The sequence below is a fragment of the Rhinopithecus bieti genome, unplaced genomic scaffold, assembly GCF_001698545.2.
Source record: "Rhinopithecus bieti isolate Rb0 unplaced genomic scaffold, ASM169854v2 scaffold_32835, whole genome shotgun sequence".
In the NCBI taxonomy this organism is placed as follows: domain Eukaryota; kingdom Metazoa; phylum Chordata; class Mammalia; order Primates; family Cercopithecidae; genus Rhinopithecus; species Rhinopithecus bieti.
Window position 1 is genome coordinate 754,278 of NW_016814117.1, and position 18,677 is coordinate 772,954.

At 36.7% G+C, this 18,677-nt stretch overlaps 1 protein-coding gene across 1 annotated transcript in view; it reads left to right on the forward strand.

Annotated features, from left to right (window-relative positions):
• Positions 1 to 6,782: 6,782 nt before the first annotated feature.
• The window catches only part of LRRCC1 (leucine rich repeat and coiled-coil centrosomal protein 1), a 38,681-nt gene continuing 26,786 nt past the window's right edge, over positions 6,783 to 18,677 (forward strand). Inside the window, 6 exon segments of the mRNA XM_017849883.1 lie at positions 6,783 to 7,064; positions 9,263 to 9,468; positions 9,772 to 9,837; positions 12,579 to 12,746; positions 14,751 to 14,926; positions 15,025 to 15,234. Coding sequence (XP_017705372.1) covers positions 6,973 to 7,064; positions 9,263 to 9,468; positions 9,772 to 9,837; positions 12,579 to 12,746; positions 14,751 to 14,926; positions 15,025 to 15,234 — 918 coding nt within the window. The 5' untranslated portion in view covers positions 6,783 to 6,972.

The following is an 18,677-nucleotide window of genomic DNA, read 5'->3' on the forward strand; positions in this document are numbered from 1 at the left end:
CAGGCTGAGCACAGTGGCTCACACCTGTAATCCCAGTACTTTGGGAGGCCAAGGTGGGTGGATCACTTGAGGCCAGAAAGTCTAGACCAGCCTGGCCAACATGGCAAAACCCTATCTCTACTAAAAATACAAAAATTAGCTGGATGTGGTGGCACGCACCTGTAATCCCAGCTACTCAGGAGGCTGAGGAAGGAGAATCGCTTGAACCCAGGAGGTGGAGGTTGCAGTGAGCCAGTATCTCGCCACTGCACTCCAGCCTGGGAGACAGAGCAAAACTCTGTCTCAAAGAATAAGAAAGAAAAAGAAACATACACTACATTATTGTTAACTCTAGGCACCCTATTCTGCTATCGAACATTAGAACTTATTTCTCCTAACTGTATGTTTGTGCTTATTAACCAATCTCTCTTCATCCATCCTCCCCAACCCACACACACTTCCCAGCCTATTATCTATCATTCTACTTTCTACCTCCACCTCCATGGGATCAACTGTTATAGCTCCCACATATGAGTGAGAACATGTGATATTTCTCAATCTGTGCATAGCTTACTTCACTTAACATAATAACCTCCAGATCCATCCGTGTTTCTGCAAATGACAAGATCTCATTTTTTTATGGCCAACTAATACTCCATTGTGTTTACCACATTTTCTTTACACATTCATCTGTTGATGGACATTTAGGTTGACTCAATATCTTTGCTATTATGAATAGTGCTGCAATGAACATGAGAATGAAGGTATCCCTTTGATACAATGATTTATTTTCCTGTGGATAAGTACCCAGTAGTGGAATTGCTGGATCATATGGTAGTGTTATTTTTAGTTTTATGAGAATTCTCCATACTGTTTTCCGCAGTGGCCCTATTAATTTACATTCCTACCAACAGTGTATAAGAGTTCCCTTTTCTCCATATTCTTGCCAGAATCTGTTACATTTTCTCTTTTTTAATAAAAGCAATTCTAACTGGATAAGATGATATCTCATTCTGATTTTGATTTGCATTTCCCTGATGATTAATGACAAGTGTTTTTTTCATGTACCTGTTGATCATTTGTATGTCTTCTTTCTAAAAATGTCTACTTGCGTTCTTTGCCCACTTTTTAATGGAATTATTATTTTTTTTTTTTTTACTGTTGAGTTCCTTGCATATTTTAGATATTCATCCCTTGTTGGATAAATAGTTTTCTTCCATTCAGCAGGTATCCTAACTCTTAAGGGCTTTCTTTGCTGTACAGTTTTTTAACTTTAATATAATCCCATTTCTCTATTTCTGTTTTTGTTATCTATGCTTTTGCTGTCTTAGCCATAAAATCTTTGCCTAGATGAATGTTCTGAAATGTTTTCTCTGTTTTCTTCTATTAGCCTTATAATTTGGAGTCTTACATTTAAGTTTATAATCCATCTTCAGCTGCTTTTGTATATGATGAGAGATAGTAGTCCAATTTCATACTTCTGCATGGATATCTAATTTTCCCAGCACCATTTATTAAAGAGGATATCTTCTCTACAATGTATGCTCCTGGCACCTTTGTCAAAAATCACTTGGTTTTAAGTATGCAGGTTTATTTCTGGGCTCTCTATTCTTCTCTATCCCTATCAATGTGTCTTTTTAAATACAAATGTCATGCTGTTTTGGTTACCACAGCCGAGTAATATGGTTTGAAGTCAGGTAGTGTGATGCCTTCAGCTTTATTCTTTTTGCTCAGGATTACTTAAGTTATTCAAGCCCTTTGTTGATCCTATACACCAATTTTATGATTCTTTTTTCTATTTATGTGAAAACTGACGTTGCCATTTTGATAGAGATTGCATCAAATCTGTAAATTGCTTTGGGCAGTATGGTCATTTTGCCAAGGTTGATTCTTCTGGTACATGAGCTTGAGATGGCTTTCTAATTGACTGTGTCCTCTTCGATTTCCCTCATCAGTCTTTTGTAGCTTTTCTTGCAGAGAAAGAAAGGGCTGTCTTTCACCTCCTTGGCTAAATTTATTTCCAAGTATTTTATTTTTGTAGCATTGTAAATGGGATTGCCTTCTTGGTTTCTTTATCAGCTTGTTCATTATTAGTGTATAGAAATGCTACATTTGTGTATGATGAAATTCTATGCTGCAACTTTCCTGAATTTATTTTTCAGAATCCTAAAGTGTCTTTAGATGTAAGATTATGCCATTTGCAAACAGGGACAATTTGACTTTCTCTTTCCCAATTTCAGTATCTTTTCATTTCTTTATATTGCCGATTACTCTAGCTACAATTTCCAGTAGTATGTCAAATACGAGTGCTGAAAGTGGGCATGCTCATCTTGTTCTACTTCTTAGAGGAAAGGATTTCAGTTTTTTCCCATTCAGTATGATGTTAACTGTGAGTTTTTCATAGATGGCCTTTATTATATTGAAGTATGTTCTTTCTATGCCTAGTTTGTTGAGATTTTGTATCATGAAAAGACTTTTATCTAATGCATTTTCTGCATCTTCTGAAATGATCATATGGATTTTGTCCTTCATTCTGTTGATATGATGTATCACATGTGTTCATTTGCATATGTTGAACCATTCCTGCATCCCTGGAATAAATCCCACTTGATCATTTAGTATCCGTTTGATGTGCTGTTGGATTCAGTTTGCTAGTATTTCATTGAGGATTTTTGCATCTGTTCATCAGGGATATTGGCCTGTAGTTTTCTTTATTTTTTGCATCCCTGTCTAGTTTTGGTATCAATGTAATGCTGGCCTTGGAGAATGAGTTAGGGATAATTCCCTCATGTTCAATTTTTTTTTAATAGCTTGAAGAGAATTGGCTTTGGTTCTTCTTTGAAAAATTGGTGGGAGTCAGCATGAAGCCATCCAGTCCTGGAGTTTTCTTTGTTGGAAGACTTTTTATTATTGATTCAATCTATCTACTAATTATTGGTCTGTTTAGGTTTTCTATTTCTTCCTGGTTTAATCTTGGCAGGTTGTATGTATCAAGGAATTCACCCATTTCCTTTAGGGTTTCCAGTTCATTACCATACAGTTGTTCATAATTGTCTCTGACACTCTTTTGTATTTCTGTGGCATCAGTTTTAATGCCTTCTTCTTCATTTCTGATTTTGTTTACTTGTATCTTCTTTTTTTCTTGGTTAGTCTAGCTAGAGAATTTTGTTTGCATGTTATCAACTTTGTTCATCCTTTTTTTAAAAAAAATTTGTTGATCCTTTGTATTTTTTTAAGTTTCTATTTCATTTAGCTCCGCTCTGATCTTCATGATTTCTTTTCTTCTGCTAATTTTGGGTTGGGATTCTTCGTGCTTTTCTAGTTCCTTGACGTGCATCATTAAATTGTTTATTTGAAATCTTTCCTACTTTTTTGACATAGGCATTAATTACTATAAATTTCCCAGTTAGCATTGCTTTTGCTGTATCGCAGACGTGTTGGTATGTTGTATTTTGATTCTTACTTATCTAAAAAATTTTTTTATTTCCTCTTTAATTTCTTTCTTGCTTAATAATTTGGGAGCATGTGCTTTAATTTCCATGTATTTGTGCGGTTTCTAAAGTTCCTCTTGTAATTGATGTCTACTTTTGTTTCAATGGAGTCTGAGAAGACACTTTGCATTATGTAATTTTTAAAAATTTTGTTAAGCCATTTTTTTGTGTCCTAAAATATAGTCTATTCTGGAGAATGTTCCCTATGCTGATGAGAAAAATGTGTATTCTCTGGCTCTTGGATGAAATTTTCTGTAAATGTCTGTTAGATATATTGGGTATAAAGTGCAGTTTAAATTAAACATTTTTTGTTTGTTTATTATTTTCTGTCTAGATGATCTATGTAATGCTGAGAATGGGGCGCTTAAATTTTCCCGACTATTATTGTGTTGGAATCTCTCTCTCCCTTTAGATTTAATAATATTTGCTTTATACATCTGGGTGCCTTGGTGTAGAGAGCATATATGTTTAGAATTGTTATATCCTCTTGCTGAATTGATCTTTTTTTTGTTTGTTTGTTCGTTTGAGACAGAGTCTCACTCTGTCGCCCAGGCTGGAGTGCAGTGGTGTGATCTTGGTTCACTGCAACCTCCACCTCCCTGGTTCAAGTGATTCTCCTGTCTCAGCCTCCTGAGTAGCTGGGATTACAGGCACATGCAGTCAACCCCAGCTAATTTTTTGTATTTTAGTAGAGACGGGGTTTCACCATGTTGCCCAGGCTGGTCTCAAACTCCTGAGCTCAGGCGATTTGCCCACCTCGGCCTCCCAAAGTGCTAGGATTACAAGCGTAAGCCACCGTGCCCAATCCCTTTATCATTACATAATGACCTTTCTTGTCTCTTTTTTAACTTACAGTCTATTGTGTCTAACATTCATATAGCTATTCCTGCTGGCTTTTGGTTTCGATTTGCATAAAATATCTTTTTTCTTCCCTTTACTTTCAGTCCATATGTGTCTTTAGGAGTGTGATGAGTTTCTTCTAGGCAGAATATTGTTGAGTCATTTTTTAATCCATTAATTCAAGCTATATCTTTCAGGTGGAAAATTTAATCCATTTACATTCAAGGTTATGATTGATATGTTAGGGCTTATTCCTGCCATTTTATTAATCGATTTCCGGTTATTTTTGTATATTCCTTGTTCCTTTGCATCTCTATCATTGTTTATGATTGTAGTTTGGAGGTTTTCTGTAATGGTAACATTTGAGTCCTTTCTCTTTCTCATTTGTGTGAGATCTACCAGTAGACTTTCTATATTTGTGTTTTCATGCTGGTAAATATTGTCCTTTTGTTTCCATATGGAGGACTACCATGAGCATTTTTGTAGGTCCAGTCGACTGGTGATGAATTCCTCAGCTTTTGCTTATCTTAGAAAGCCTTTATTTTTCCTTCGTTTATGAAGGATAACTTTATTGATTACAGTGTGCTTGGCTGGCTTTTTTTTTTTTTTCTTTTAGCGCTTTGAATTTATCATCCCAGTCTCTGCTGGCTTGTAAAGTTTTTGGTGAGAAATCACTGTTAGTCTGTTGAGGGTTCCTTTATAAATGACTAATTTTTCTCTTGCTGTTTTCAGAATTCTTTGTATTTGACTTTTAACAGTTTGACTACAATGGGCCATAAAGGAGACTTTTTCTTTGCTTTTTTGCAAAAGAAGACATGCAAGCAGCCAATAAACATATTTTTTAAATGCTCAACATCACTAATAATCAGAGAAAGGCAAATCAAAACTATGATGAGATATCACCTCGCAGCAGAGTGGCTTTTATTACAAAGTCAGAAAATATGAGATGTTGGTGAGGTTGCAGAGAAAAAGGAATGCTTACACACCATCAGTGGGAATGCAAATTGCAGCCACGGTGGAAAGCAGTTTGTTGATTTCACAAAGAACTAAAAATAGAATTACCATTCAACCCAGGAATCTCATGACCAGGTATCTAGCCAAAGAAAAATAAATTATTTTACCAAAAAGACACCTGCATTCCTATGTTTATTGCAGCACAGTAGCAAAGACATGGAATGAACCCTGATGCCCATCAATGATAGCCTGGATAAAGAAAATGTGGCACATATACACCAACATGCAGCCATAAAAAAGAACAAAATCATATCCTTTGCAGCAATATGGATGAAGCTGAAGGCCATTATCCTAAGTGAATTAACACTGAAACAGAAAACCAAATACTATGTTTTCACTTCTAAGTGGCAGCTAAACATTGGATACACATGAACACAAAGATGGGAACAATAGACACTGGGGGCTCCAAAAGGGAGAAGACAAAAGTTGAATAACCACCTATCAAGTACTGTATTTACTATTTGGGTTACAGGATCATTAGACGCCACAAACTCAGCATCATGCAAAATACTTATGTAACAAACCCGCACATGTACCCCCTGAATCTAAAATAAAAAATAAGATGAATTTTTTTTTTTAAGAAAACCTTTTTTCATTGTATCTGTTTGGGAATCTTTGGGCCTCCCTGTGCCTGGGTGTCTAAATCTCTTGCTAGACTTGGGAAGTTTTCATATAGTTTTTTGTTGAACCGTTTTTCTAACTCTATTGTTTTCTCTTTGCCTTCTGAGACTCCAAAATTTTGAATATTTGGTCACTTTATGGGGTCCTATATGTCATGTGGGCTTTGCTCATTTTTTAAAACATCTTTTTTATTTTTGTCTGCATGAGTTATTTCAAAAGGAAATAGACCACTTCAAATGGACTACTGCACCATTTTCTCCGTTTTAAAATATTACTATGCCTTAGGAAGCAATCTAGCCAGGAGGGTTATTTGACCTCATACAGGTATCGCTTTCCCACCTGTAATGCCATTCATCCAGAGCTCCCCTTGACCCAGCAAGACTCTATTCAGTCATCAATCACTTCCTTTAGAAAACGTACCCACTACCCATATCACTCTAGAGTTGGTTTAGATGTCTTTGTGTTATTCTTAGCATTCGTCACACTGTATGGCAATTCTGTTTCCTCTATTGAACTGTGAATGTTTCCAGGAACAAGAATAAGTTTCATCTTTTTCTTCCTCGTACAGGGAAGTGACTGACATACAGTCAGGCATCCCACAAATGTTCAAAGAATCAACAGGAGGTGCAATGGCCAGTGGAACAATTTATAGGTATGTAAGACTATGTAAAGGAACGTAAAGCCAAACCGGTGTGAAAACCGCATTCAGAAGTCAGTCGGCTACTAGGTACACAAGACAAATCCATTCATTCTCCAACTCCTACACGCCCGGGAAGCAGTTTCACTTTACAGCATGTTGAAGAGTCGCACTCGCAGATGCCGTAAAAGGGAAAAAAGTCCACGGTTGGGACTAGGATTCCAGTTTCGCGGCACCGGCAGGGCGGGAAAGTTCCCGGCTGTCAGTTGGAGGGTGGGTCCTCGCTCCGCCCCCTCGGGCCGCACTTCCGCGCATCCGGGAGGCGTGTCCTAAGCTCAGGGACCCCTCGCTGGGTGCCGGTTAAGACCCCCGCTCCCCGTCGCCGGTGCTATGGAGGCGGCGGCGGCGGAGGCGGAAGTGGAAAACGAAGACGGCGACAGCAGCTGCGGGGATGTATGCTTCATGGACAAAGGCTTGCAGAGGTAAAGGGCGCTCCGCAGCTGGGAGCGACCCGCGCATTCCCCAGGGCCGGGGCCGTGGGTGGCTGGCGGCGACAGCGGAGCAGAGGCGCGGCACTGCTTTACTAAGACCATAAGTGAACGCAGTCTGGCTTTCGACCTCCCCACTTCTCCAAAACTGCTCTGCCGAAGTGCCAGGTTGAATGAGCCATGGATGTCTTCCCGCCTGTGTCTCCTGCCCAGCATTTCACACGACTCTGCTTAGCCTTGAAACTGCCCCAGGACCTTGTCCTCCACCAGCTTGTGACCACTGTTTCCTTCTGCTGGTTTTGCTTACTTACTCCTTTGCTTGCCGTTTAATTGTTGGTTTTCTCGTGTTCTCTCGTCTTTCCTCTTCTTCGCTCTGAAAAAAAAAAAAACCTGCAGGATAGTATATCTGGCAGCTATGAGCGGGCAGTCGCAGCTGCCTGTTAGTTTTGCCTCAGTTCTCCTTGCCTCCATTCGAAATCATTTGTCCGTTACAGAACACTGCAATACATATATTCATACACTTTTTGAAAGTACTAAACTTACTATATTTAGCTCACCGTTTCCCTCTCTCGAATCCCCGACTTGTGCAAGGCGTATGAGGCACTTGGTTCTGCAATTCTGTAAAGCAGGTCTCCTCCTGCATTTGAGGCTCTTTAGTCTCGACTCTTAACATTTCTCCACTTACACTTTATTTAGCTGTACTGAGCTACAGGCAGTTCCATAGCAGACTTCTCTGTGCCTTTGCATATGTTGTTCCTTTGTAGCGTGTCCTCTACGCGAACTTTGCTACTGATAATTAAGCATCTTGTTCTGGATTCTGATTTAAACTTTGCCAGATGATCCCAAGAAGATGGTGTTCAAGGGACATTTTACATTTCTATTTAATACTAGCTGCCATTTACTGAATGCCATCTGTGTGTGCATGTTATATACATTATCACTAATCCTCACAGTAATTCTACAAGGTAGTAATTTTTCTCATTTACAAGTGATGAATGAGACTCAGAGTCTATTGACAATTTGTTCATCTTTAAACACTTCGTAAAGCATTAAGTTCGGATTCAAACCCATTTTCCGTCTAATTTCACTGTGCTTTTTCTACGATCTCACATTATCTGCACATTATTAATGTCGAGAAACAAATGTGTCAGAAAAAAATGACTGTCATTAAGAGCATGTGTTGATAGCATAAGGTCTGGCACTAAGAAAGAATTCAAGTAAATGACAGGGCGGGATAATTGCGAAATGCTCCAGATAGTCACATTTAAAGTTTACTAGTCTGAAATTTGCAAATGCTTCCCTGCTGTCAGAGTTAGGTTTCCTACAGCTGTAAGATAGCTGCTACTGAACCTACAGCAGATGCCCATGACATTGTATTCCTGGCTGTATCTCCCATCCAGCAACTCCAAACCGTGTGCACTGTAGTTTGTGTTCCTGAAACTACTATCTTCAGGAGGAGATTCAGTTATAAATAGTAACTGGAGTGAAGAGATGAGTTCCGTTTAGGGGAGATCCATTAACTTTCAACAATGGAAGATAGGGACTTTTTCAATAGAAATTGCAATAACCTGGTTTCTTTTTGAAAATGCAATAGACTGTGGATTAAATAGCTATTGCACACGAAGAAGAAAATAAAGTTACAATCTCCAGCATGAGATCTGGATTTACATACAATCTGTTAACATAACTGTAAGAATTTGGTCAAGCTATTTAATTTCTATAAACTTGGGTATCCTTAAGATACCCACTGCTTAGAGTTATTCTGAGAATTAATTGAGGTCAGAAAACTGAGGCTTAGGTTGTCATTTGCTCAAATCACACAGCAAAACTGTGGTAGAATGCAGATTCGAACTGGGATATTAAGATTCCAAAGCCTTTACAGTTATTGACTATTATTCAGCACTGCCTTCAATATATGCTGATGACTGCACATAGGAGTTAGAAATGCCCACTGTCACTTGTCTCCATTGAGCGGTTTCTTGTTTGTAAATAATCGAAAATACTTGGTTATGTTGTAAGAAGCACCGTGTTTTGTGAGACATTTTGAAGGAATGTCACAAATAGGAAAGATTTCATTCTAGAATGAATAAAGCACATATTTGGTATCTACATGCTGTTTGGTTAATTTTAGTTATTTGGTCATGCTTTTAAAACCTATTTTGTTTTTTTATAATATATATTTTGTTTTGTAGCATATCAGAATTATCTTTAGATTCAACTCTTCATGCCGTCAATCTTCATTGCAATAACATCTCCAAGATCGAAGCCATTGATCATATTTGGAATTTACGACATCTAGATCTGTCATCTAATCAAATAAGTCGAATTGAAGGGCTAAACACACTGACAAAACTTTGCACATTAAATTTGTCCTGCAATTTGATTACAAAAGTAGAAGGTTTGTAAGCAATTTTCATATAACACTTAACATAAGGAAAATGATTTAGGTCCATTTTTTTCCCAAAAGAATGGAATAAATATTATCAGAAACTCTTAAAAATTGAGTCCGAAACTCATTATACAAAATATTTTCTCCAAAAAAGTGTCAATTTTTTAAAAATTCTGTTTTTTTCTAAATGCCAATAAAAGTGATTTCGCTGTTACCAGACTGGAACAGTCTGAAATAGCATTGTAATGCTATATCTCTCTAATTAATTATTTAAATTTTATAAAGGCTTTATTTTATTTTACTTTTTTTTAGGACTTGAAGAACTAATTAATCTGACTAGACTAAATTTATCATACAACCACATAAATGATCTTAGTGGTAAGTAGAAATGCTTATGTTTTCTGTATGCTAAATGTTTTGTCACATGTGATAAGTTAACAGCTCAGCTAAGCATGTTGGAAATCTCTGGATATTAATCTAATTTTTAGCCAAAGAGCTCATCTACAGAGTGTATTCCAGTCATAATTCTGTTTTGTTGGTGCCAGAACCACAGCTGAGTACAAAATTTAGAAGTAAAAACCAAGGTAATCAGTAGCAGGAAAAACTTGATTGGAAAGGATCCAGTTTAAGGGAATATGTTTTAATTTTAGCCAGTTAGTCAATGTACTGTTATATAGAGAAGAATAGTTCCAATAGAACTTTCACAGTGGTAAAAATGTTCTAATCTGTGTTTAGTATGGTAACCAGTAGCCAAATGTGGTTATTGAGCACTGGAAATATAACTAGTGCAACTTAAGGACTGAATTTGTAATTTTATTTAATTTTACTTAGAAAATAAAAAGCCACATGTAGCTAATGGCTACCATGTTGAACAGTGACATCCCGCATTCCAAAGGCTGTTGCAAGTTAAGGAGCAAATAAAATGATATTTTCTTTTTATCTGTAATACAGCTAAGAAGATTTTAAAAGTGTTGCCTTTTTTAATTGATTAAAGTGATGCAGCTGATAAGTTGAACAGTTTCATGACTATTCTTAGAATTATTTGCTAGAACTAGCAGAATTCCTCTAATATCTTCACAATCCTTATCAATATTTGAAACAATCTCATTCATTGGTTGACTCTTCTCCCCACTAAAAGAACACTACCCTGTGCCAGCTGCTTAGTATACAAAAAATAAAAAGATCTAGTCTGTACCCTTAAGCTGAAGTAACAACTGTATTTTAATTTTGTAAAACCTTTTTTCCTCTAAAGACATGAAGTATTAGAACTGAGTTTTGCCTGGCACGGTGTCTCATGCCTGTAATCCCAGCACTTTGGGAGGCCAAGGCGGGTGGGTCCCTGAGATTGGGAGTTCGAGACCAGCCTGACCAACATGGAGAAACCCCGTCTTTACTAAAAATACAACATTAGCCGGACGTGGTGGCACATGCCTGTAATCTCAGCTACTCAGGAGGCTGAGGTGGGAAAATTGCCTGAACCCAGGAGGCAGAGGTTGCGGTGAGCCGAGATTGCGGTGTTGTACTCCAGCCTGGGCAACAAGAGCGAAACTCCATCTCAAAAAAAAAGGAACTGAGTTTCAACCCTGGCCTTGTCATTAATTACTATGTAATGATGAGCGAGGTGTTTACTCTTTGGATGCAATTTCCTTATCTAAAGAATGTGAATGGATAAGATAGTTCATTCTCTCAGTATGTGTTTATGAAGATCACTCTATCAAATACTGTCTTATAGTGATGGAAAAACCAACAACAATAAGTAAGATAAGTTACAGGGCTTACATTATAGTGGGGAAGAAAAACAACCCCCCAAAAAATCAGCAAAAGATTTGAACAGACACTTCACCAAGAAGATACATAAATGGCAAATAAGCCATGAAAAAAAAAAATGGTTGGAATCCTTAGTGATTAATGAAATATGGATTAAAACCACGATACCATTTCACTCCTAGAATAGCTAAAACAGTGACAGTGCTGGTGAGATTGTGAAGCAGTTGAAACTTGCATACATTGCTGGTAGATTTAAAATGGTACAACCACTTTGGAAAGGAAGTTTTGTTTTTTTTTTTTAATTTGAGATAGAGTCTCGCGCTGGAGTGCAGTGGTGTGATCCTGGCTCGCTGCACCCTCTGCCTCGTGGGTTCCGGCGATTCTCCTGTCTCAGCCTCCTGAGTAGCTGGGACTACAGGCATGCTCCACCATGCCTGGCTAATTTTTTATATTTTTAGTAGAGAGGGGGGGTTTCACCATGTTGGCCAGGCTGGTCTTGAACTCCTGGCCTCAAGTGATCTACCCACCTCATCCTCCCAAAGTGCTAAGACTACAGGCATGAGCCTGTACTGGCTGTCACTGTGCCTGGCTGAGTTTGACAGTTTGTTATTGTTATAATGGCAAACATAACCCTTAAATATAATTGTGCAGTCTGACTCTTAGGTATTTACCAAAGAGAAATTAAAATGTGTCCACTCAAACACCTGTACATGAACGTTCATATGATTACATAGCTTTTTATATGATTTCTCCATTTTAGAGAAAGTTCTGAGGCAGAAAAAGAAACTGTAAGCACTTGAAGGGTACACTGCCATTGTACAATTAGTACTCGTCCATGACAGCTGCAGCTGAAGTCCAAGTTGGGCCAGGCACCAATAGGAACTGCTACAAAATGTTCTAGATAAGCTTGTGTGAGAAATATTACCAGGGAATTAAATGAATGCTAATGTATTTATATTCAAACCAACAAAATTGAAGTGTACTACAGGGTTTGCTTATGTCTGCTAATCAAGACTGATGTGTTGAGGCAGCCTAAAGCCATTGCTTTACCTTTTTCTCATATGAGTGTGTGCATCCACCTGGGGAAGTTCTTTTGATTTATTTTGTTTTGAAGAGAACCAGAGCCCAGGAACCTCGGGGACTAAAGCCTCAAAGAAATGTTGAACTTGTGTTTCTTCAAAACAACAATTAACTTTACCGATAGCCTATTCATTAGATATAGCTGTTCACAGCAAGATCTTATTAATGCTGCCCGTTTGCCTCTAAAAGTATAACCTATCTAGCCACTATTTCTAATTAGCTATTGGAAAGACTATTGCTGTGGCATTTAAAGAATTATTTTCCTATTGCAGGGTTGATTCCCCTTCATGGAATTAAGCATAAACTTAGGTATATTGATCTACACAGTAATTGTATAGATAGTATCCATCACTTACTTCAGTGTACGATAGGATTGCACTTCCTGACTAATCTTATTTTGGAGAAAGATGGAGATGATAATCCTGTCTGTCGACTACCAGGTAAGAACAATTAATTTAATATTTTTTCTAATAGTTAATATTCAGAGCTTCTCTATTTTCCTGAAATTGGCATTTGTGACCTCATTTTAGTCTTCAGCTTTACAATATTTTCTATATTGGGGAAAACATGGTTACAAATAAAATTACTGTATTAAGACTAATGACTGTTACAGAACACAAGATGAACAGTTCAGTGATTCTCCTATTTAGGCAGCTTCATATTTAATAAGTGAATGCCTCAAAATTATATCATTATGGTATATTCTATTAATAATAGTATAATATTATGCAGCCACAATAAAGAATATAGAATCTTTTTATCTACTAATGGACAATTATGTCCAAGATACATTGAGAGGATGAAAAGCAGGTTGTAAAGTACTGCATACAGTAGGCCACCATTTGTGTGAAAAGGGTAACACACATACACAGACACAGATATTTACATACATATATATGTATGCACGTATGTATGTGTGTGCTCAGTATGTACATAAAACATCTAGAAGAATACACGCTTTAAAAAAATTATAACATTGGCTAACTCCAGGAAAGGCAACTGGGTAACTAGAGATTAAGGAATGAGAAAATTTTTCACTGTGTTCGTTTTGAATTTCATATTATGTGAATTTATTACATTATTAATAAATGATTTTGTTTTAAGAAGGTTTAATATATACAGATGCTGGTGCTGCTGAAATGCTATTTGAACTAATTGGGAATCAATCAAGTTGACAAAGATAAAGCAGACCAGACTATCATTTCTAGAACTCACTTATCTCATATTGCTTAACCAAACAATAAGAGAGAAATGTGTAGAATGTGAATATACATTCTAAAGATCTGCTTGAATACAAGTTAGCTACAGAGGCTTCATTTTATTATTCATACGCAATTATAAGAAGGCTTTTTGCAGCATGGAAACCTGTGTTGCTAATTTCATTTCACAGAAGAAAATCTGATATATATGATAATTGTTTTCCGAAGGTGAAAAATATTTCCTATTGTTTTCCATAAAGTCTCCCTGAAAATCGGGACAGATTTGAGAGTTTTCTGAGGAAACCCTTTCCTGGAAAGAAAACCATATTTCTAAAGCCTTGCATTTTTCTTTTCTCTGCTAAACCTTCAGGTTGGATTTTTTAAAAAATAATCTTGTCTCAGGAACCTCTGGTTTCTACAATTCGAATCTTTGTTTTTCACCTTTTTTCCTAAATTAGGTACTTCTCTCAATACAGTTACCCTCCCTTCAGAATTGAAAGGTAACTTATTGCTGAAATAACTTTTCTTCCTTCAAGATTTCTAAGTTGCCAGACTTCTTTCTTACTTTTGGAATTCTTCCAACCACTTCGTTGGCCTTTATTAGAAATACTTAGTTTTAAAATTACATTTACGCAGGATTAAGATGCTCATGTTAACGTTAGTACCAACGAATGTTAATTTGTCAGATTTAATTGTTCTTAGGGAAAATATACATATTATTCTTCATTACTTGATAGTTTACCTGCTTTAATATTAGTTATGTGTAATTTAAAAGAGAAGAAGGGGGATATTTTGCTAATGCTGAGACCTCACTAGGGAAATTCTGGCATTTTGGTCATTATCCACATCATCCTGCTTTATGTTCATTTATGTTGTTTATGTTAATCATATTAAAAAATAAAAGACATGTTTAGCTTCCTTCCTAGAATAAATTTCTGCTGGTTTTATGCATTATATATTTAAAGTAATGTTTTAGAGATAGCTATTTTCACTTTTTGAACTTCATCAGGAGGGTTCATTTGAGAGGGATGGAGAGTGGAGGAGAAGTGTTTTGTTTCTTTTATATGTAATGATTTGTATTTTAATGATTACATGCTGGAGAAGTTGAGTAAGTAACAAGTTTATTATTTGCCTTCTGAAACTATTCTGGGGGATATATCTGGTAGCTGATAAATTTAGTTTATTCTAGAAATAATTGACTTTTTTAAATATTTAAGTTTTCATTTTGAATGATTTGTTTCCAAGGGTACAGAGCAGTTATTCTCCAGACTTTGCCACAGCTTAGAATCCTGGATTGCAAGAACATATTTGGTGAACCAGTAAATTTGGCAGAAATAAATTCATCACAACTGCAGTGCCTAGAAGGTCTTTTGGATAATTTAGTTTCTTCTGATTCTCCCCTAAATATAAGTGAAGATGAGGTATAGTATTTACATTTTTTTCGTAATATAAAAAATACCTTCAAATTTCAATAAGTGAATATAAATTAAAAGGATTTTGGTTTGTTTCTGTGTCATAGATCATTGATAGAATGCCAGTGATAACAGCACCCGTCGATGAGTTAGTTCCCTTGGAACAGTTTGCAAGTCCACCAAGTGATGCTGTGTTGACGTCTTTTATGTCCGTGTGTCAGTCTTCTGAGCCAGAGAAAAGTAATCATGAAAGCGATTTGCAGAATGAGATAAAACTTCAGAAATTAGATGATCAAATTTTACAACTTCTAAATGAAGTAACTATTTTTCCTACTTCTCTGTAGACATGTTTATTGAAGAAAACATAGTTAAGAAAATGTAAAATAAAAATTATGTACTAGCTGACCAACCTATTTTAATGCATCAGTGTTCATATATTTTTGTTTTCCTCTACAGAAATAGAGTTCTGTTATTGCATAGTGGTAGTAAAAGGTAACATAAAGTTTTCACTCATTTTACTTGTCTTCCTTTACATCTTCATTATGTAATTTCTTTGTCTTGTTCTGCAGTATTTCACATTACTTCCATTCCACTCACCTTTTATTTTCACCATAAGCAAGGGGGAAACTCTTTGGACTCAGTGTTACTTAACGCAAAGGAATACTTTGGCCTGTACGATCTCTTCAGTAGATTAATGGTCAAAATCACCTCTACAACTTACAGCTGAATGGCAGGTTAATTTACATAGTTCCTGTATCAATTTCATTTTCCAGTGGACCATCACCTAATCAATCTATACTTTCCTGAGCTGTTAATCCTTTTTTACCCCTGCTACTGAATCTCTAGTTTTTAGAATCTGTGAGCTACGTTTATGAACTACAATTCCTAGAATTTACTGCTATTCAGGTCTCCAACCCTCGCTCCAGCATTCTCACTATCATCCACAGTGGTGGTGATTCTCTTGGGTACCACTACTATCTGACTGCAATAGATTATTTATTTCCCTTCTAGCTGGGTGTAGGATAGAAAGATAGTGGTATAGGTCAAAGAGGCTATTAGTCAAATGTTAGTTCAACTTAAAAATTTGTAACTAGGCTGGGCGCGGTGGCTCAAGCCTGTAATCCCAGCACTTTGGGAGGCCGAGGGCCGAGAACGAGCGGATCCCAAAGGTCAGGAGATCGAGTCCAGTCCTGGCTAACCACGGTGAAACGCCACGTCTCTACTAAAAAATACCAAAAAACTAGCCGGGCGAGGGGCAGGCGCCTGTAGTCCAGCTACGTGGGGAGCTGAGGCAGCGAGAATGGCGTGAACCCAGGAGCGGGAGCTTGCAGTGAGCTGAATCCGGCTCCACTGCACTCCAGCCCTGGCGGGACAGAGCAAGACTCCCCGTCTCAAAAAAAAAAAAAAAAAAAAAAATTTGTAACTAAGTTATTGTTACTAATTTTTTTTTTAAAGTCAGGGTCTTACTCTGTCACCCAGGCTGGAGTATGGTGGCATGAGCATAGCTCACTGCAGCCTCGAACTCCTGGGCCCAAGAATTTTCCCACCTCAGCCTCCTGAGTAGCTGGGACTATAGGCACATGCCACTGTGCCTAGCTAATTTTTAAATTTTTTATGTGGAGACTGAGTCTCGCTTTGTTACCCAGGCTTGTCTCAAACTCCTGGCTTCAAGTGATCCTCCCACCTCAGCCTCGTAAAATAGTGGGATTACAGGCAAGAGCCATCACGCCCAACCTCTATAACTAAATTTTCTTAGTCAAAATTTTTTCTCAAATTTAGGAAGGGGGGAGGAGTAGAAAATGCTTATGAAATGGTTATGGTTCAGGAGGTTTTTAATCCTGAACTATTATTTATATAATATTAACAATGCTGGATAAACAAGAGGTCTGCCTTAGGTGAGTGAAAGTGAATAAGGCTGTGAGGATTCTGTGTTTCAGAAATCCATAGAGATTTCAGTTTGAGCCAATAAGGAGATAGTAATAGAAGTGAGACAAGAATGCTGGCCTACATATTATTTGACATCATCGATACTGTATGGCTGGACTTTTGGACTCCTCCATTTCCTCAGGTTTCATCTTTCATCTTTTCTAATGGCTGACTCTTCTACCAATGAAAGAACTTAGATTGAAGTTTTTAATGTCTTTAATGTGAAGTGAACATTTCAGTTTCTCATCGGCTGATCTCATTTTATTCTCATGACAACCCAATCAAGTAGATAGAGATTAATGTATTATTGTCCGTGTTGTAGAAAAGAAGTTCCAGAATTTAAATCACTTATTTAAAAGTACTTTATTTGCAAGATAGTTGAGCTCCCAATTCATATCTCCTTATGTCCAATCAAATTCTTCAACTGTGTCATGCTTCTCACAGTGCTAGTTCTTTCTGCTTTGTTAACCGAAAACAGGAGTCTAGCTATCTGGAAAGAAAGGTGATTCACTGCTATGTATATTTAAAATGTTTAAGAAAATGACTTCTTGTTAACTGTCTATCTTGGTGTAAAGAGTACACATGTAGTTTGAATTGCATTGAGCTGTTCTTGAACTCAAATGATTTCATCTCGAGTATCAACTTATAAAGTCATAATATTACTGCAATGTGCTGTACTATAATAAAGACATTTGTTTTTCTTAATCATGGGACTTAAAATCATAATTACCCTGCTGAAGTGGGAAATTTTATATCTGTGAAAAACTGTTTTGCCTTTATTTTAGTTTTTCTCCAACATTCTATTGTGAGCATTTTTATTCTTCAGCAAACTTGAAAGAATTTCTTAGTGAATATTAATATATCCACCAACTAGATTCTACACTTAATGTTTTACTACATTTATTTTGTCATGTAGCTATCTATTCGTGTATCAAACTATCTTATGACACATTTCAAAGTAAATTACACACATCAGTACATTTCTCCCTAAATACTAAGCATGCATATCGTTAATTAGAGTTAAATATTTTTTAGGTGTTTTCTTTGATGTGAAATACAGGTCTGCATATTTCCTGAATTGAGAATACATATATCTGTTATCCAAACTTCTGTGAAGGTTAACATTATCATGTTCCCTATGGCCTCTCCCACAAGCACTCCTCTACTGCCTTCAGAGGCAATCATTTTTCTGATTTTTAGTCTCCCACATATTATTTAATATTGTTTTAGAACCTAATATAAATGGAGTCATACAGTGTATATTCTTTGTGTAAGGCTTCATGCACTCAGCATAACCTTTTAAAAATCCATGCTATTATGTATATCAGTACTTATTTCTATGAAGTATGCCATTCTATGAATATATTACCCTTTACTTTTCCATTGTCCTGTTGAAGGTTATAACCTAGCTTATAACCTGGGTTATTCGAGGTTTATGAGTAGAGCTGCAATGAATGTTACTGTATAATCTTTTTGTAAACATGTATCTTTGTTTCTCTTCAGTAAACAGAAGTGCAGTTTCTGGGTTATAGGGTAGATGTATGTTCAGTTTTATAAGAAATTGATAACTTTTTTCAACGTGGTTATTCTATTTCATTCTCACTAACAATGTATAACTGTTCCAGTTTTTCTGCCACCCCACCAATATTTGGTGAGGTTACAATTGCTTTTATTTTAGTCATTCTAGTGGGAGTATCATGATATTTGTTCTGATTTTAATCTACATTTCACTAATGATTAGTTATGTTGGACAGTTTTTTGTGTGCTTATTGAATATTTATCGTCTATGAATGCCTGTTCAAAATTTTTGCCCATTTTTAAATTGTGGTGTTTA